Below are 20,698 nucleotides of genomic sequence, written 5' to 3' on the forward strand. Positions count from 1 at the left end.
TGCTTGAGGAAGTGATGTCATCACACCTGGCACGAGTGCACCTGCTGCACACTGGTCTGGGAGTTTTTCCCCTCCTGGGCCTGTTCCTTGGGCCTTCCCCCCACCATCTCCCAGATGAGTGGTGGCAGGGGGTAGAGGCTGGGAGCAGGGGATCGCTCACTGCCACTGGGGACTAGCAGCCGTACCTCACAGTCACTCTCACATGTTGACCATTCTGTCATGCTATCATCTGTAACTAAGCCTTCCTATAATATCAGTTAAACTGATGAAATATAAGGCAAAAGTGATTTTGAACACAATGGCAGTGAGAACCATTTTGAAACACAAAGTAGGGAGGCAACATAATATAGGCTATTTCAGAGCCTTATAGTGAGGAGTTACAATATATAGGTCACATAAAGGTGGCAAAATGCCACAGGTGGAATTCAAACCGCAAAGGGAAGGTGTTCTTGAGGTAAAAAGCCTTGTTAAAGTAGAGAACACCTATAGCTCGGGGGAGGTGGTGTAAAAAATGGGTGTTGGTTGTGACCAGGGCCTTCCTGAGGTATAGGTTTAATGTAATATAAGGAGGAGATGTAGTAAAGATTCTAGATAGTTGAAAAGAAATGCTACACAATTGATTTGCTCTTTTTTCTAATTTAATTTTTCACAGCAAGTATTTATTGCTACTGTGACAGAAGAATAACAGGAGATAATTTACGAATTAGAACTCAAAATAATCATATATATCATGCCAGCCCACTCCTCCCCCACTGTGAAGTAGATTTTCCCTCCCAAACCGATGAGATTTGCTGAGGCTGGGAAGCCTTTGGTAGTGTATATCTGCGTGCAACTTAGAATTCCTTTTGTCCCACACTTTCTGAATGTATACATAGTTAGTTTATTACTCAGCCCAAGATTAAGTAGAGAAAAAGCAGAGGCTCACATCTCCTTTAAAATGAAATGGCACTAGAGGCTAAGTAAAGTTCAAAAAGTTAACAGCAGATTTATTCAACAGGCAGGGTTGGTATGTAAATAGGCAGGAAAAGGAAAACTGAGATAAATTTTTTTTGATGAACAGAATACTTAACAAGTATGAGGCAGAATAGTCTTCTTTATGCTTAGTTTCAAATATATACAGTTCCTACAATGATTCGTTGTTCCAGACTTAAGTTACTTAAAACAAAGTTCCTTCATTGATTTCACCTCACAGCTTAGGTTTTCAGACTTTAACACAGCACTCTTCTCCTTTTACTCCAGACCCAGGGTACTCCCCAGAGCTACAACCCCTTTCTAGACACTGGGCAGGAATTATTCTTCTACTAAAGACACAACCCTGATCTCTTGGCTGAAGGGGAGTCTCCTTTACTATCAACTTCCTTGCCAACCACACATTCCCAGTTCTATCTTGTCTGAGTAAAATTAGTGCTGGCTTTCCCACTTTAGTTCATCAACTAAAAGCTTTTCGTCAACCTTAAGCTGTTCCAGTTAGGGCAAACTTTTCTCCTTTTCCTTACACAGGGGAATCTCAGTTGGACCCTCTCTGGTCAGATTCGAATCTTCAACTCTCTCCTGACAATCCTGTCAGGTCCAATTTGTTACTTTCTCAGATCCAGAGGAGTTAGCCATATTAGACTGTAGTAGCAAAATAGTAAAGAGTCCAGTAGTACCTTAAAGTCTAATCAACTTGATTGTAGCTTAAGCTTTCGAGAATCACATTTCTCTTTGTCATTGGTCAATCACAGAGAGGAGGGAGCAGTCTGTCAATCATCCTCTCTTCAGCCAGTTGATTTAACCCTCTACCTGCCTCTCTCTGGAATACCACAATAAAGAATTTGTTAAAACATTTAATTTCATGTTTATACAAACCATGATGGGGTATGTGTTCCTCTGTGAGAATTGTCAGTGGTGAGCTGTGCCCACAAACACTTAAGCTATTCAACGTGTATCAATGTTGCTCTAAATTTCGCAGTATAAGGTCAAGGTTTTTGCATGATCCATTTAAATGCAGGTGCCAGGGATTGAACATGGAACCTTCTGTGTCCCAAGCAGCTACTTTGCCACTGAGCCATGGCCCTTCCTGATCATGAGAAGGTTAAAAAAAGCAGGAGGGGCTGCAAAAGGAAGGCTGGGAATGCCCCAGGAAAGCTAAGGGATAGGATAATTTGAAAAGATCTCACTTGCTGGACTGTAACACTCTTCTTCTCTCTTTTGGTCCAAATGGCAGCTGGCAAAGCAATATGGAAAGATTTACACTATATGGATAGGGCCTGTGCCTGCAGTGGTGTTGTCTGGATTCGAAGCAGTGAAAGAAGGCCTGGTAAACTATTCAGAATTCTTCACCGATCGACCAATGACCCCTCTCCTGAAAGCTATAACGAGAGAAAAAGGTAAGTTCTGAACAGTGAAAGATGAAAAGGACTTTCCCACCAGAGAAATAATACAGGAAAATGTTCAACGCTATAAATAAGACAAATGTTTCAGGAAGCTGGTGACTTTTACTTACTCACTTACTAACTTAAATTATACCCTGGCTTCTGCCCCACTAGAGACCCAAAGTGGTCCACATTGTTCTCTCTTCCATTTTATACTCACGACAACTCGGTGAGGTAGGTTAGGCTGAGAACATGTGACTGGCCCAACGTCACCCAGCCAGATTTCATGGCAGAGTTGGGATTTGAACCTGCGTCTCCAAGATCCTAGCCTGGCACTCTGACCTCTACACCACACTGGCTTCTCAAGTTGGTAATAGAAACTGCTCTGTGTTTACTAGCTGTGGCCTTGGGCTCACATAAATGCCAAATGCCCGGAGGAAAATATGCCCTGTCTTTTTAATAGAGGCTTGATGGCCTGTTATTTACTAAGTGATATTATTTATCTCCAGTCATGAAAAGTTCAGCTGTCTGTTTCCACACATTAAATCTCTTTTTTTTAAAAGAAATTTTTATTGGGTGAGTAAAGATTAATATTACAGATTTTCAATTGAAACCCTCATTTCCATATTCTCCCACCCTTCCCCCCTCTTAATCTATGACTTCCAACAGTTTTCCAACCCGCTGTCTAAACCTACTACTTATATCTCCTTTTCTATTCTTAACTGTCTTAATATGCTACTGACATAGATAATATATATTGAATTCAGCAAAACCGAACATCAAACTATCAATTACATTATATTTCTAACTTATCTCTCCTCTTCTTTTGTAAAGATCAGTATCTCTTCCTTTCTGTAAGCTTAATAGTTATCTAACAACCATAATTCTCCCTTTACGTCCCACTTCTTTTCCAAATATTGTTTTAACTTCCCCCAGTCATTAAAAAATTCTTCTGGATTCTGTTCTCTCAACACATTAAATCTCTATTAAAGTGGGAAACCGTTCCCTCCCCTGGCCTGTTGGCAACTCTCCTGGTTACATTGGCTTTTACACAAAGCAAGATGATGTGATTCTAAGGGCCTAGCTCTATAGAGCAGAACCACAAGTGACAAAAGGCACAGATTGGACACTTGTCTGCTTCCCTCAAGTTTTGATGGGAAATGTAGGCATCCTGGTCTCGCAGCTTCGCTCTCTGACTGCTGTCCAATGGACTTTTCAACTGTCACTTGTCCAACATTCCGCCAAGCTGCCTACATTTCCCATCAAAACTTGAGGGAAGCTGACAAGTGTCCAATCTGTGCTTTTTGTCACTTGTGGTTCTTCTCATGACAGATGTGATGTGAGCTAGGTCGGGCATCCCCTGACTTGGCTTGCAGTAACACATATCATCTGGGGATTCATCTTACAAACCTCCTTGTCCTTCTGTGCAGTTCTGAATGTTGTGGGGAAGCATGAGGCAATTCTGCTTTCCCACATTGTTTTCTTAAGTGGAAATGGTTGGGGGGGGGGTGCGTTTAATTTCTATTTGTGGGTCTTATTCTATGAAGGAGAGTCAAGATCAGTTGTGGTCGCTCCACAGCTGACAGAGGGCTCTCACCATCGCAATCAACCAAAAGAACAACCCAATTGCTATGTGTCTTGTGTACACCATCCCGCCTCTTCCTTCCCACCTCAGCTTCTCTGTCTCTGCCTGCATCACCATTCAGTCTTCTGCCTTCCCTCTTTCTCCTAGATCTCCTCTCTTTATCTCCTCTTTTCAGTGCCCTTCATTCCTCTAAGGGTTTATCATACTTTTAACTCAAGCTCATTTCCAGTCCTTCCACTCTGTTTTGAGAAGCGGAAAGAACCCTGTCAGGGAGGCTGTTTCCACACGTCTTTCCCCCCTTGGAGAAAATCATGCAAAACTTATGGAACAACGGCATCTTCATAACACGATTACCCATCATGACTCCATGACTGGAACGATGATGTCATAAATCGTGCCATGAAACGGAGTCATGACAGGTAATCGTGCCATGAAGACACCACTGTTTCATAAGTTTTGTGTGATTTTCCATGAGGGAAAGACTTATGGAAATGGCCAGACTCAACAAGCCCCAAAATGTAATGTCTAGTTTGGACCTGAACAACATTCTCCTGAAGTGTTCAGAAGGACAATGCAGGACAATGCTGCATTTTAATATTTAATATTCTACACCCGCCAATTTTAATGGTTTTTATACGATGTTTTAATGTTTTTATAATGTTTTTACTGTTTTTAATTTGTTGTCAAACCGCCCTGAGCCCATCTGACGGGGAGGGCAGTCTAAAAATGTAATTAAATAAATAAATAAATAAATAAATAAGGAACAACTTCCACCAATCAGAAGTTGAAGTGGCTGTGCAGAATGCTAATGCTAATAATAATAATAATTGTGACAACAACAGGGTGCTTATATACCACCTTCCTGGCCAGATAAATGCTCCACTCTGAGTAGTTAACAAAGTCAGTGGCCATTTCCACACACGTTGAATAATGCACTTTCAATGCACTTTCGCAATCCTTTTGAAGTGGATTTTTTGTTCCACACATGGAAAATCAGTTTCAAATGTTCACTAAAGTGTATTGAAAGTGGATTATCCAACGTGTGTGGAAACAGCCAGTGTTATTTTAATCCCCATGATACAACTTGAGATCTGGGCCGTTTTCACACTACTAACCTGCTTCTGTAATATTGTGCAACGTTGTGCAAAAAATGCGGAAGATAGCATCTTCTTGCGAGAGTTTTGTGCAACATTGTGCAAAACTCTCGCAAGAAGACGCTATCTTCTGCATTTTTTGCACAATGTTGCAGAAGCAGGTTAGTAGTGTGAAAACAGCCCTGGGCTGAGAGGAGTGGTTTACCCAAGACCACATGGCAATTGTGGGAGTCCAACCAGCAGAGTACTGGCTCAGAGCCCAGCCACTTAACCACTATGTTACAGCAGCTGGATTGACTGGATACCTGATATGCCATGAAAACGTTGTCACTGAAGTAGTTTTTCAGCGTAAGAAGCAATTTTTTTCCTTACAAGAGGTGGAAATCAGGCCCCATGTGATTATTTAAATGCATTATAGTATAAAAAATACTTTAATGCGACACAAAGACAGGTGATCCACTAGAAGCAGAACAGAAGAAACGACAAGGTGCAGGGAGGCAGGTTGTTGTATTGATCTGTACTTGTGATGACTTCATAGTATGTGCTTTCTGTAGGTAATGTGAATATTTGCCAAAAGCAATTATGCGATTCAGCGACACACAAAAAGAAATATAAATGGACTTAGTGTATTTCCGCTTGCACAAGATCTTGTGCAACACCTCATGCTTTCCTCCTACATCTTATAGTGCACAGAGATTCATTGCACAAGATCTTGAGTGGCTGGAAATGCAAGTGGGGATATAATATATTTGACACAGAGCAATGTTTCTTCTTGCACAACAGCTCTAGCGCCAGCAGAAATTCTTGCACTATATCCAACCTATCGTGTGGAACTGCTGCAGACACTGTAAATTCTGAGATCTTTCTTTTTATTATTAAATTTTTATTGTATTTTTATAATATATGGGGAAGGGGTTACAACAGGCCATAACATTTATAAGATTCTCATTCAAGACACAGTCATCCATCTCTATATAAAAAGCCATTATATATGTAATTAGCGCCCCTTATACCTTCAAAATTCCCTTTTATTAATTTCTATATTTTTAATCCACTTACTGAAATCTTTTTTTCATGTTTGTTTTATTTATTTATTTCATGTATAGGTCACCTTTCTTACTGAGACTTAAAGCAGGTGGCAAATTTTAAAGCAATGCAATAGAAAATATAATACAAATAAAAAGCAAAGGAATAAAACTGCTTAAAAAATTCACAGTTATTAAAACTGCAACCCTATACACGTTATAAACATTCTCTTCCGAACAATTCCATTTTATACATTCAGTGAAATGTTAAGAGTTGAGAGCCTTCCTGACTATTCAGACAGGTCATTCCATCAAGTGAGAACCCCAGTAGAAAATGCCGGGTACAGGTCGATCTTACCCAAATGGCCAAGACTGATTGATAAATGTAAAAACAGAAAAGAGTGCAGTAGCACCTTTAAGACTAACCAACTTTACTGTAGCATAAGCTTTTGAGAATCACAGTTCTCTTCTTCAGATGCTCTTCTTGCATCTGAAGAAGAGAAGTGTGATTCTCGAAAGCTTATGCTACAGTAAAGTTGGTTTGTCTTAAAGGTGCTACTGGACTCCTTTCTATTTTTGCTACTACAGACTAACACGGCTAACTCCTCTGGATCTATATGACAATTGATAAATGTAGGAAGACATTACATACACCAGCTCTGAATTTCTGAATAGTGGAAGGTGGCAGTAAATGAGCACTTTGCCTTATGAAGAGTTCTGTAGAATTCAAAAGCTTACATAGTGTTTTGCAACACATGCATTTTCTGAAGCAAACAGGGCCAGCTATTAGCAGAGATATAGTACTGTACTGTTAATTGTCTGCAATATAGCCCTTAAGGAACCACTAGGTCCTAAATGGAGAAGCAAGATCAGATTTGGTAGTTTGGAGGCTGTTTATCTAAACATTTAAATTTTTACAAGCAATTTATCGTTTCATCTTGATTGCCTCAGGCATCGTCTTTTCCAACGGTCACACCTGGAAGCAACAGAAGAAGTTTGGGGTGGTTACCATGCGGAAGCTGGGCCTGGGCAAGAAAGAACAACAAATTGCAGAGGAAGCCCAGCAACTGGTGGAGTTTTTTGCAAATTCGAAGGGTATGTGACACTAGGAGATTATGCAAGCACATAGTCACAGAAATGCAGAAATCTTTGTGTGGACTGTCTTCTTTTATATTCATCACAACAGCTATAAATCTAGCATTTTTAGGCATCTTTGAGATGACTCCGTTCAAGTCAGAGAGGGTCTCATCCCTACACTGAGAGTGGAAATACATGTTGTGAATTACCCGGGGACACTCAAGTGTACCTGTGGTGCAGAGTGGTAAGCTGCTGTACTGCAGCCCAAGCTCTGCTCACGACCTGAGTTCGATCCTGGTGGAAGTTTCCTGGGGGTAAAGTGTAGATGACTGGGGAAGGCAACAGCAAACCAATCTGTAACAAAAAGTCTGCCAAGAAAACGTGATGCATGCGATGTGCCCCCCCCCCCCCCCGCCATGGGTCAGTAATGACCCGGTGCTTGCACACGGGACTACCTTTATCTTTACCTCTACTCAAATGCAGAATTTTATGTGTGGTCCTCAATTCACATGCAGGCTGTGTTTTGCTCTGCACATGTGCATGCTGCTTTCATGGGAGCTCCCTTTGTATGATTGCATTTGCAAGTGAGTATGAAAGCCGAGTGGGGAGGGCAGAGCTCCAATTCAGCTCTGTTTTTGCACTGAGAACTCTCAGGGATGGACAAGGTAGAGCAAGTACTTTAGGCTCCAATGACTTGTCAATTTACATTTCTTTAAGGTGTGAGAAAGTGTCAAGATCTGTATTCAATGAATGGATGTGGGAGGTGGGGAAAACTGGGAAATTGGCAGTTGTAAACAGCCTGGGATACTTGTAGCAGTAGAGGAGGAACTGATATCGAACACGTGAATGTACTCACATGGAGCAAATTGAAGTGTGACTGTGTGAGCAAGTGCACAGGAAGCTGGAGGGGGGACAAGTAAAATGAGGTTCACTTGAGTGTCCCTAGGTACTTTGTAACGTGTATTTCCACTCTGACTGTTGAAAGTCCAGTGATGAAATCAAGGTCTTGTAAAATCCACGTGGGTGATTGTAGTGATCTAGAAATCAGTCAGCCGAGAGCTCTCCAAAAACACTTTTCTCTGTGTGTATGTTTGAACAATGGGTTTGGCTAGACCACCTTATTGTGTGATACGCCAAGATTGTATTGCTCTGAGCTACCATAGGCCCCCAAACAAAGGTTTCTTCTCCACCCAGACCCCACTCCAGCTCCGTGAGCCCCTAGAGTGATCAGGGCCCCCGGGAATTTTTCTTCCAAGTACTTCCACCCCAGTCTCAGCAGCCCTGATGACCAGCTGGCCAAGGAAAACAGCAGGGGATCAGAGTGTATCTCAAGGCCTGTATTAGATAAGTGATAGACATTAAGTGGTTACTTACTTTGGGGTAAAATTGACAATAGCCCTCACTCTGAAAGATGAGGGTCCCAGTGCAGTAAATGTATGTCAACAGGAACTAAAACAAAAAGAGAAGGAAAAGAAGCCTGTGATCACCTGGGCTTAAGACTGGGAAAAGTTATCACATCAAGAGCACTCTTTGTTCTTGTTCTTCTTTCTCTCTTGGGGGCATCTCAGTTCAAACACGGGCTAGTCTCTTGATCCTAGGAAGAGGACCCTGGGCGAAGAGAATCCGTGTAGAATCAGGGATATAACTACTGAGCAGGAAATTATACTCCTAAGTATGCTCATCAGAAGTAGTTTCTTGCTGGGGAGCGAAAGGCGGTAGTTCCTTCAGACCCCTAAATGAAATCAGGAGCAGAGAAAATGGCAGCTCTCATCACCCCTGCTAAGAAATGATGCTTTTAAGCATATTCTGAGGTTTGAGTGAGTTAAAATGACCTTTTTGGCATGGGTGATTTTTGCTGCATTTGGCCACATACCTCTACGGGTTTTCTTCTGAATTCGGGACAATTAACTCCTCCTTCAGATTTCAAGGGTTCTCATCTGAGTTTTCTCCCTGCACAGAAAAGGCACAGGCGGAAAGCATGGAAGAAAACCCTTGAAATGCCACATTGAAATCTGAAGGGGCAGTTAATCATCTGGAATTTGGAAGAACACCCCCTCCCCCTTAAAACTGGCAAAAATCACCCATGAAAAAAAGGACAATGTCATGGTCTTCTAGAGATACCATTTGGGAGAACAGTCGGTTCTAAGCATTTCACAGCGCAAACCTCATGCAACGTTACTCCCGCCTTTCCTCGCTGAGATTCAAGGTGGATTACAAACTATGAGAAGCAATTCAATCAGACAGCAGAGAGCTCCAGTACAGATTACTGAAATGGAAAATTATTAAATCCTGCGATTTGGCCCATAGTGATTTCACCAAACTAAGAGGCTTCTTAAAGGGAGAGCGTCCCAGTTAGAGTAACAATGCCAAAGCTCTCCCTCTTACCAAAGTTAATACAATGTATTCAAAAAGTTCCAAATAGTTCGAAATAGTTAAATTTTCAAATACACTTATCACAAGGCATCTGCATGTGAACATCTAGAATATAACGTTTTTTACAAACTTCTTCTTATACACACTTTTCCATGAAAATAATCAATCGGTCCGGATGGTGATAGTGAAATAGAACTCTCCTATAGTCCATGTAAATTTTCAGATGCTTCAAAAGTATTCTGATGAGCTTCAAATAACCACAACTTTGATGATCAATCAACATCTGAGCTCCGTATCAGTTTCCATCTGCTCCAAGCAAAATGGAGTATTTCACAGTGTCGTCTTTCAGCTCTCTTTAAGCCCGACAAACCGCTAGCTAAAAAATTTGTTTCGCACACACATATACGCGCTAGCTTTCTCAAGGGCAAAGAGAGAAATCCATCAGCTCATTTCAACCGGACATGTTACATCCGCTTCTCGACGTTAGGGCTTGCAAATCTTTATTGCAAATACAACGGGGGCTTGCGCGCCCGAAGGAGCCAGATATATGCAGCCAAATTACACCCCTTTTCAGTAGCCCCTCAGTAAGAACACATACAACTAGGATCCTTCATTTGCATGCACTGAATACAACATAACGTATTTACAAGGCCGCAATTGGCCCATATCCATGAGTGTCGATTGGCTGCTGCTACCCCTAGTACCCAGTAGGATTTCAGACCTGAGGAGCTCGGTTTTACCTGAAGCTGGCCCAATACATGCAAGAAAAAAAATGCAAACAGAAAGGCCACAAAAGCTGTTTGAGGTACGACATACCATAATGAAATGAGAGGTTTGCAAAGGCAGAGGGCATTGTGCTAAAAATGTGAACGATGAGGTCTACAAGCTAGAGTGTCTTGCCTGCCCTGCTGTGACTCCCTTCTTCTTTTCAACAGTTTTGATTTTTCTTGGGAAGCGGGGGACGTCTAGGGAGACTAGTTAGTGCTGGAGGTGAATCCCATCGCAGTCTTAACTGGGGGAGGTCTGGCACTGGATTGTAATGGGGAGAAGTTTCTGAACTTTCCAATTTTTCCTCATTGCTACCAGTAAACAAGAAGGTGACTTTACCCCAAATTCCCTAATGGAAACAGTAATTGGATTGCTGGCCACGATCCAGGAAGGAGGGTCTGCACACACTGATGGAGGTTTATTCCACCTACAGGTACCACTTCCTTTGGAGGAAATGGCAGCTTTGGAGGGTGGACTCCATTGTATTACACCTCTGTTGAGCTCCAAATTCTACCCTCCCCAGGCTCTGCTTCCAAATCTCAAGAAATTTCCCAACCTGGACCTGGCAAGCCTAGGATGCTGCCTTTTTGTTTAAATGTCATCATTGTCCGCACTGCTTGGGGAAGATGTTGTTGACTCAGCAGGTATTGGATGCCATAGAGAGTCTGCTCCCTGAAGTTGCCATCTCCTCCTGGGGAACTGATAGGATTGCCAAGTACCCCGACCATCTCGGTGGGAGGCTGGAGACCAGGTGCTTACCTGTTTTGTGGCCACAGCTTACTTTTCTTTTGTACACGAAGTGTGCATGGCTCCTTGCCTGTGCGATGACATCACTTCTTGTGATGTCACTTTTGGGTGATGTCATTGCACGGGTGCAGGAGCTTGCACGCACTTTGCAGCGGGCCAATTTGGGGTGCGCGAGCACTCTTGGGGCAGCGTAATGATGTCAGTCCTGGAAATGACGTTTTTCGTGCCACCCCCGGGAGCGTGCCTGGGAGGTCCATTCCCGCATCCTTCTCCCCTGCCTGCCAGGTGAGTGGTGGCGGGGGTGGGTGAAAGCGGGGTATCCCCTGCCCCCACTGGGGGAATGGGATCCCTAAGAACTGATCTCTTTAGTCTGGAGATCATTTCTAATTCCAGGACAGCATTGGGCCCCACTAGGAAGTTTGTAGCCCTAGTGGAGACTGGCAGGTTTTTGACTGAGTACTTTGTACATTCTGGATCAGAAAGTATGTTTTAATGTGTCTTCTAATAGTAAAAGAAGTCATTAGAGTTCTCAACAGCCTTGTTTTCCCTTCCCTAATGAAATCCCGAAGAATCTAAACGGGACCGTGAAAACTTTATTTGCAGGCCACCCGTTTGACCCTTCGTTGCTCATCAAAAATTCCGTCTCCAATGTGATCTGTGCTGTGGCTTTCGGGCACCGGTTTTCCATGGATGATGAAGAATTCCTCAATCTGATAAAATCTGTGGACTACAGTTTAAGATTTGCAGCCAGCTTTTTCCACGGTGTAAGTAATTTGCAAGGAGAAAGGGTGACTATAATCCCTTTCCCCTTCACCCTACACTATACGCCCCCAACCGTCATGGATCTTAGTATCCATGGGTCTATTAAAAAAGGAAACTATTAAGGTTGCCAATTCTTGGTTGGGAAATTCCTGGACATTTGAAGGTGGAGCTTGGGGAGGGCAGAGTTTGGGGAAGGGAAGGAACTCAGTAGGGATTTGATGTCATATAATCAACCCCAGGGCTTTTTTTCTGGGAAAAGAGGTGGTGGAACTCAGTGGGTTGTCTTCGGAGAAAATAGTCACATGGCTGGTGGCCCCGCCCCTTGATCTCCAGACAGAAGGGAGTTTAGATTTCCCTCCATGCCACTTGGTGGTGCGGAGGACAATCTAAACTCCCCTCTGTCTGGAGATCAGGGGGCGGGGCCACCAGCCATGTGACCATTTTCCAGAGATTCCGGAACTCCATTCCAGTGCATTCCTGCTGAAAAAAAGCCCTGGTCAACCCTCTGGAACTGCTGTTTTCTCCAAGGCAACTGATGCCTGCCATTGGAATGAATAAGTTAGACCTCTTGTATAAAATGCTGAAATAGGAAACAAGGAGGACTAAACCCCTCATGGCAGGGATTGAAATTAGCTTTCATCTTTTCTGCAGCTGTATGAAATTCTCCCCTGGGTCATGAAACATCTCCCAGGGCCTCACCAGACCATACTGGCCTGCACAGAGACTATACTTACCTTTGCAAGGAAGGAGATAGAAATCCACAAGGAACAGCAGACAATGTATGAGCCACAAGATTACATTGATTTCTATTTGAATCAGATGGAGAAGGTAAATGCTGGATCTGCAAAGGTGGTATACAAATTTTCTAAAAAAAATAAGCAATAAATATGTGAATTCAGCTCCTCTGGGTGTTTATTGGTGGCAGAGTATTGTCAAGTTGCAGATGTCATATGGCAACTCCTGCTCGGGTGTAGTGGTTTGGTGTAGTGGATAAGAGTGGCGGGACTCTAATCTGGAAGACCAGATGCCCCACTCCTCCGCTTTCAGTCACAGCTTCTAGGAACTCGCTCAACCCTACGCACCTCACAGGATGATTATTGTTGTGGGGATAATAATAACATACTTTGTAAACCACTCTGTGTGGGTGTTAAGTTGTCTGGAAGAGTGGTATATAAATCGAATGTTGTTGTTGTTATTATTATAAGCATTATTACTCTCCTCTCACTTCCTCATTTCCTGCTTAGCCTAATTTGCAACTAGTCTTCTACATCTTCTGTTCTTAACAAACAGCCTTAAGTCTGTGGCTGCAGGGAAAGTTTAGAGCTCGAAGAACATGTGAACCTGCCTTGTGCTAACTCAGACCATTGTCCACTCAGACTGGCAGCCGCTCTCCAGGTTCTCAGGCAGAGGTCTTTCACATCAGCTTTTAACTGGAGATGCTGAGGCTTGAACCTGGGACCTACTGCATGCCAAGAAGATGCTCTACCGCTGAGCCACCGAGCTTCCCAACATGGTGACCATGGATACCATGGTACCTTCTAGTACTTCCCCTGGTGCCCGATAAGCTTTTCAGAAAGTGGGTGCAGCCATTGGAGGTCAAGTTCAATTTTTGGCTGTCCTCACTCAAATTAAAAGGGTTTCCCATGGATGCAACAGCAGCTGCAGCCATTGGAATAACAGGAGAAATAGTAAGCACCCTGGCTTGTGATTCTATTCCCCCCTTTCCTTCTTTTTATTTCCTCTTTTCTTTCTTCCTCCCCTCTTTTGGGATTACCTTCACTGCTTTTAATTCATCAATCTCTTTCACCGTCCATCTCTGGGCTTTCCTTCCTTTTTTGGGGGTCTCCTTTTGTAATGTTTTCAAAGACTAAAGGGAGGTATTGTGCTTGGCTCCCCTTTTGCAGAAGCCATTTGGGGTTTGGCTCTGCCTTCTATGGAAGCCATTTTAGGATGGCGCTCACCACCCCCTCTCAAAATTGCAAAGGTAACCACAGGCTCAGCAAGGTTGGGGACCTCTGAGCTAGAGTATACCACAACTTTGATGAAACTGTCAGGCTATGGATGACAGGATATGGCAGACAGATCCCTGGATCATTGCAGCAAGACACAGGTCCTTGGTTAAATTCAGAAATCATATCTTTTCCATATGCACAGGGCCATAAGTTTACTTAGAGGCAAGGAAGCATCTAAGCAGTACAGCTTCCTTGAGAAGAATAGAGGCTTGAAGCAAGTACAGGTTTAAAGACTCAAACATTTCCCACCTCCCTAACCCACCAGTTTTGTGTGGGAAGAAGTTTGGGAAACTTTTGCTGGAGTTTATACATCAGCTAGACAAGGCAGAAAGAAACGGTAACATTCCAGACCCCCAAGGTCATTTCAGTGAGCTTCAAAGAAATAGATTACCCAGCTGTGTCCTCAGGCTGGGAGAAGGAGAAACGAAAGTGATGCACACAGCATTTACAATATGAAATCAAAACACAGTATTAGCAATCAGCATCCCCTGGAACAATGACATGTATGTAGGGGCTACAGTATTAGCAATTAGCATCCCCTAGAACAATGACATGGATGGATGGGTACAGACGTACATGACAGAAACTAAGCAGGTGTGTGTGTTGTCAGTTCTTAGATAGAAGACCTCCAACAATTAAGCACCATAACATAGGAAAGGCAGGAAAAAAAGTTGTAAATAAATCTTTCACTGCTTTGATTGTGTCGTCCCTTGGCATACCTCCCCAGTTTTTAAAAATATGTTTTCTGGGATTTTGGGTGGTGCTTTGGTTAAAAACAACAAAATGCTATGCCATTAATGACATTTCAGCTTCTAACTTGTCAAAACAGAGCAAAGATGACCCTGACACAACCTACAATGAAGACAACCTGGCTCAGTGTATTTTTGACCTGTTCATCGCAGGATCAGAGACGACTGCCACTTCTCTGCAATGGGCACTGCTCCTCATGGCGAATTATCCAGATGTCCAAGGTGAGAAGATTTTCTCTAGTGCAAAGAAGTTATCTTTGGTTCTTCTAGTAATGGGTTGCAATTCTTTAAAGATTTCATACTAGACGGCTGATTAATATATGTGTTATGTACCGTCAAGTCGCCTCCGACCTATGGCGACCCTATGAGTGAAAGACCTCCAAAATGTCCTATCATTAACAGACTTGCTCAGATCCTGCAAACTCGAGGATGTGGCTTCTTTTACTGAGTCAAGCTATCTCATTTTGGTGTTCCCGCTTTTCCTACTGCCTTCATCTTTTCCTAGTATTATTGAGATTTCCACAGAATCTTGTCTTCTCATGATGTGATCAAAGTACTATAGCCTCAGTTTTGTTACTTTAACTTCTATGGAGAATTCAGGATTGATTTGATCTAGAACCCACTTATTTATCTTTTTGGCCATCCATGGTATCTGTAAAACTCTCCTCCAGCACCATGTTTCAAATGATTCAGTTTTCTTCTTGTCAGTTTTCTTCATTGTCCAGCTTTCACATCCATATATAGCACATATGTACCGACAGACAGGCATATATGAACAACAGACATATGCCTAAAGGGACAGTAAAATTAGAGACCCAGAGCTATTAGATGCCCCTTTGATGTTAATTGTGCTTCCTAAAACTCAGAGCCAAGCTACAAGAGATGCCTTACACAGGTTGGACGCTTGTCAGCTTACCTCAAGTTTTTATGGGAAATGTAGGTGTCCTGGTTTTACAGCTTGGCTCTCCATTGCAGCTGCAAGACCAGGATGCCTACATTTTCCATCAAAACTTGAGGGAAGCTAACACAGGTCCAACCTGTGTCAGGTGTCACTTCTAGCTTAGCTCTAAGTTTCATCGACTACATGTGATTTCCTTCAAAATAAAATTTTAAAAAACCTTCTGACTTCTGAGTGTCTTTTCAGACACTAGAATCACACATACCAGGAGTCTGGGCAACCACATGTAACGGTAGCTCAGGGTAACCAGAATCCTCCAAATCTGTGCAGTTGTCATGTCATGTGAACAGGGGCAATGTGCATATTTACCAAGAGAGTACAGCCTTGGGAAGTGTACAGTTATGGTGACCTATATACATGTCTGCTAGCTGCATTGCTGCCAAGAGGGCGACATTCTGCCTTGCTATAGCCTTTACTGATATTCTGCCTTGCTATAGCCTTTACTTCTCTTCCTTTCCTCCAACATGGCTGCCTCATACCATCATAGGGGGTGTGCAGAGGACAACACACTTCTTCCATGTCCCCTCACTGTGCTATGAGGCAGTCTTGGGGGAAAACCATCAAAGCACCATTTATTCTGTCCTCCCTTCCACTTCCCACTTTCTCCACACTTCCCAACACAATGAATCATGGTACTGCACTGAGGGGAGAAAGAGAAGAGAATGCTCTTGGTAAAGACAGTGGTTGGTTGGTTGGGGCTCCACCTTCTTGTATGTTAACTTCAAAGGTAGCAATAGGTACAGGTTCACATGCGAGTACTTAGAGAGTCAGCTTGGTGTAGTGGTTAACAGTGGCAGGACTCTAATCTGGAGAGCCAGGTTTGATTCCTCATGCCTCCACTTGAAGCCAGCTGAGTGACCTTGGGTTAGTCACAGCTTCTAGGAGCTCTCTCAGCCCCACCCACCTCACAGGGGGATTGTTGTTGTGGGGATAATAATGACATACTTTGTAAACCGCTCTGTGTGGGTGTTAAGTTGTCCCGAAGGGCGGTATATAAATCAAATGTTATTATTATTATAACTCTGTGTTTGTGTTTGTGTAAAAAGTACTGTCAATTCACAGCTGACTTATAGTGACCTCTGCTGGGCCTTTCAAGGCAAATGAGAGGTGATTTGCCGTTGACTTCCTCTAGAGAGTCTTCCCAGGTGATCTCCCACCCAAGTACTGACCCTGCTTAGCTTCTGAGATCTGATGAGATCCACTTATAAGTGTAGAGGCATCAAATATCATGACCGGTTAGCCCATTTTTATTATCATTGTTTATTTACAGTCTGTCTTTCTCACTGCCATCCAAGGTGGATTACATACTTGAATTAAAATGAAGATACTTGATTTGTCAGGGATACTTTAGGCTGTTCCTGTATTGTGCAGGGGGTTGGACTAGATGGTCCGTAAGACCCCTTCCCACTCTATGATTCTGTGATTTACATCAGAGAAGAGAGAGAGAAGTAATTTCTATACACATTTTCCTCTTATATGTATTACGGCTCCTGTCAGTATTAACAGCCTAATGATTTAAAATAATACAGATATTTATATGGGCAACTGGGAAGTACGCAGCTAGAATTAAATTATATTAAAGGTGCCACTAGACTCAAATCCTGCAGTTAAAAATTAATGTTATAAATTATAAAAATGAATAAAATATGTTTACATGGAGTAATTCAACGTCTGAAACCTGTCTAACAGCTAGAGAAAAACTGAAGACTATTGGAAATGTTGCTCCCACAGAGTTCTGATGGCAAATATTGTTTTGGTAGATAAATTAGCAGATAATGAAATGTGCAAAACTAGAGATGCTCCTCATATCAGTAGCCTGAAATGGAATCTGAATTGAGATTAGGATTTATTCTTACAGCAGCAAGTATCTACCAAGAGCAACATGGGCTAAACTGAGACCTCATCATATCATTTTACTTTGTTTATGATGATATTATCTTACTACATCATTGGGTAAGCGTATTCAAGACAACGCACCCTTTATTCCAGAGCGCAAGCGCATTAGCGTGCCCCTAGCAGGTATAAGAGGGGAGTCACTCCCGGCAGCATTCACCGCCTTTGGCGGCCTGATATGGCACAAACGGGCACTGGGGATGGGGTAATGCCAGGTGCACAAGCCCGCCAGGGTGCCTGGCACCTCTCAAAGCCAATTGATAGTCGAACGCCTTTTATGGAATCGTATGGAATAATTTCGTTTGCACTACATTTCTCTCCGGGATGCCTTAGGAACATGCACTGTCTAGAATAAAGCTTCTTTTCTCACTGTTTTCTCCAGAGAAAGTCTACAAGGAGATGGAAGTTTTTGGCTCAGCTCAATCTATCTGCTATCAAGATCGGAAGAAGCTGCCGTACACCAATGCTGTCATTCACGAGACACAGCGTGCTGAATATATGCTGCTATTTGGAGTCCCCAGACAATGTGTGAAGGATGTGAATATTCTTGGTTTTTTCATTCCAAAGGTATAAACCACTGTGACCGCTGCACCTATGTATCCCAAGAGCAGCAGCCATTAGATCATAGCAATTTAAGAGATGTATCTCTGCATGATTTATTATGAGAGTTCAATCCCTCCCCACCCTCTTGACAAAAGCAAAAGTACTACATTTTGTAGGATTTGGTGTGTTATCTCTCCATTCAGCCTTTACATACACCTTGTGCGGCTCTGCATAGGAGGGTACATAAAGCCTCTGAGCTAAGATGGGAGAGCTCGGTGGTAAATGAGAACATATATATAGGGTGGAAATACATGTTACTAAGTACCTAGGGACACTCAACTGAACCTCATTTCATGAGTCCCCCCTCAACTTTCCATGCACTTGCTTACACAGTCACACTTCAATTTGCTCCGTGTGAATACATTCACACATTTGATATCAGTTCTTCCTCATCTCCTAAAAGTATCCCAGTTTCCCCCAAATCCATTAATTGAAATGCAGATCTTGACACTTTCTCACACCTTAAAGAAATGCAAATTGGCAAGTCAAAGGAGCCTACAGGACTTGTTCTCACAAGGACTCACTTGCAGATACAATCACACAAAGGGAGGTCCCGTGAAAGTGACATGCATGTGCTCCAAGCAAGAACAGCCTGCATGTGAATTGAGGACCACACATAAAACCCGGCACTTGAGCATCCCCAGGTAATTGGCAACGTGTATTTCCATCCATAGTATACATTTTAGGAACTTAGTAGGACAGCAAACTTCCACTGATTTTCCCTGTCCTTGGATATAAACTATCTAGGATGGACAGGGGCTGCATACACGTGTGTGTGAAGGCTTAGGTCACAAAGGGCAGAGTGTCGGATCCAGTGAAAAATTTCTTTTGATGGTAGGGTGGGGGGATTTCCCCCAGTTCCCCATCCCCATGAAGGACTTCTGACTCTTCCTCATTTATTTATTTATACCCCACCTTTCTCAAACTATTCCTAGAGTTCCCCTGTCCTGCAGCAGCAGCATTTGGGTTGGGTTTGGGGTTGCAGTGAGGGAGGGGAGGTAGAGAAATACCATTCCTCTGACGGAAATTCCTTCTGTTGACCGAGAATTTGCACCGGATCCAACCCATAGAGTACCCAAACCAAGAAAACTTTAGAGGTAGCAATTCCTCCACAGAATCACCAGGGCTGGAAATACCAGGCCCAACAGGTTAATATGAGGGACGTACAATTTCCCACCTAGAGTTGCCAACTTCCAGGTTGGCCTGGAGTTCTCCTGGAATTATAGCTGATCTCCAGACTACAGAGATCAGTTCCCTTGGAGAAAATAGCAGCTTTGGTGGGTGGACGCTACGGCATCACGTCTCTCCTCTCCCCAGGCTCTGCCCCCAAATCTCCAGGAATTCCCTGGCAACCCTATTCCCTCCTGACCCAAAACTGTGGGTTATCTTGAAGCAGAGAAGTAATAAGGAAGGTAACCAGAGGAGTACGTCATGTGATACTGGGTGACTTCAACTACTCTCACGTTTATCGGATTAATGTGCATTCAGGTTGTGAGAAAATGATCAAATTCTTCAATGTAATAAAAAACAGAACCTTGGAGCGCTTGGTCATGAGCTGACTAAAAGGGAGCTGATCCTGAATGGTGCTCAGGACATTAGTGGTTGCTGCTTTCACTGGGAACAAAAATAATGTGGATGCTTCTAGAACTGGTTTGATGTAGTGATTAAGAGCTGCAGGACTCTAATCTGGAGAACTGGGTTTGATTCCCCACTCCTCCACTTGAAGCCAGCTAGGTGACCTTGGGCTAGTCATGGCTCTCTCAGAGCTCTCTCAGCCCCACCCACCTCACAGGGTGATTGTCATGATGATAATAATAACATACTTTGTAAACCGCTCTGAGTGGGCATTAAGTTGTCCTGAAGGGCAGTATATAAATCGAATGTTGTTGTTGTTGTTGTTGTTGTTGTTATGGAGCCCTAAAAATGTAACAAAGTTTTATTCTAGCCTCAGCTTCATGGAGAGCTGCCTACTTCTTCTTGTGCAATGAATGAATTCTCATGAGGCAAATCATTTTATATAGAGGGTTTGAAAAACAAACAGCAGGATTAAGGAGCCATGAAATGCAAGAAGACGGCTGGGAGATCTTGGTCCAGTTACTCTAATCCTTCCTAACCTATGCCATTGTAAGCTTAGCTGTAGATAGTGGTTAAGAGGTTTGGCTGTGAATCAACACTCTACTGGTCTGAATCCCACTACTTCCATGAGCTCAGTAGGTGGCCCTGGGTAAGTCACTCTTCTCAGCCCCAGCTCCCCAGCTGTATTGTGGGGATAACGATAACACGGATTTTATTCACTGCTGAGGGTGAGGCACTAATATGCCTAGAAGAGCAGTATATAAGCTCAGTTGTTGTTGTTGTTGTTGTTGTTGTTAGAGGAGGGGAAAGCCACGTACACCACTTACAGGTCCTTGGAGGTACTGCAGGAAAAAATAACTGACATAGAGCAGCAATGGCGAACCTATGGCACGTGTGCCACAGCTGGAACGCAGAGCCCTCTCTGTGAGCACACGAGCCAAGTTGCCGATCGCTAGGTCCAGGGCTCATTTGGAGCCAGTAGCTCTGAGCAGAGATCACATGGGTTTTGGCCCTGCCCACGTGATTCCTTTTCCTCAAGGCTGCCTCCCTGCTGCCCGTCTCTTTAGCAGCAGGAAGCGGAGGCAGCAGCGAGGCTGCTGGGGCTGGCTTTCTAAAGAAGAGT

At 43.2% G+C, this 20,698-nt stretch overlaps 1 protein-coding gene across 1 annotated transcript in view; it reads left to right on the forward strand.

Annotated features, from left to right (window-relative positions):
* The window catches only part of LOC129331986 (cytochrome P450 2J4-like), a 41,517-nt gene that overhangs the window by 15,608 nt on the left and 5,211 nt on the right, over positions 1 to 20,698 (forward strand). Inside the window, exons 2-7 of the mRNA XM_054982713.1 lie at positions 2,207 to 2,369; positions 7,010 to 7,153; positions 11,627 to 11,787; positions 12,437 to 12,613; positions 14,627 to 14,768; positions 17,780 to 17,964. Of these exons, the coding sequence (XP_054838688.1) occupies positions 2,207 to 2,369; positions 7,010 to 7,153; positions 11,627 to 11,787; positions 12,437 to 12,613; positions 14,627 to 14,768; positions 17,780 to 17,964 (972 nt within the window). The remainder of the gene's footprint in view (positions 1 to 2,206; positions 2,370 to 7,009; positions 7,154 to 11,626; positions 11,788 to 12,436; positions 12,614 to 14,626; positions 14,769 to 17,779; positions 17,965 to 20,698) is intronic.

Source organism: Eublepharis macularius, chromosome 6 (assembly GCF_028583425.1).
Source record: "Eublepharis macularius isolate TG4126 chromosome 6, MPM_Emac_v1.0, whole genome shotgun sequence".
NCBI classification, from domain to species: domain Eukaryota; kingdom Metazoa; phylum Chordata; class Lepidosauria; order Squamata; family Eublepharidae; genus Eublepharis; species Eublepharis macularius.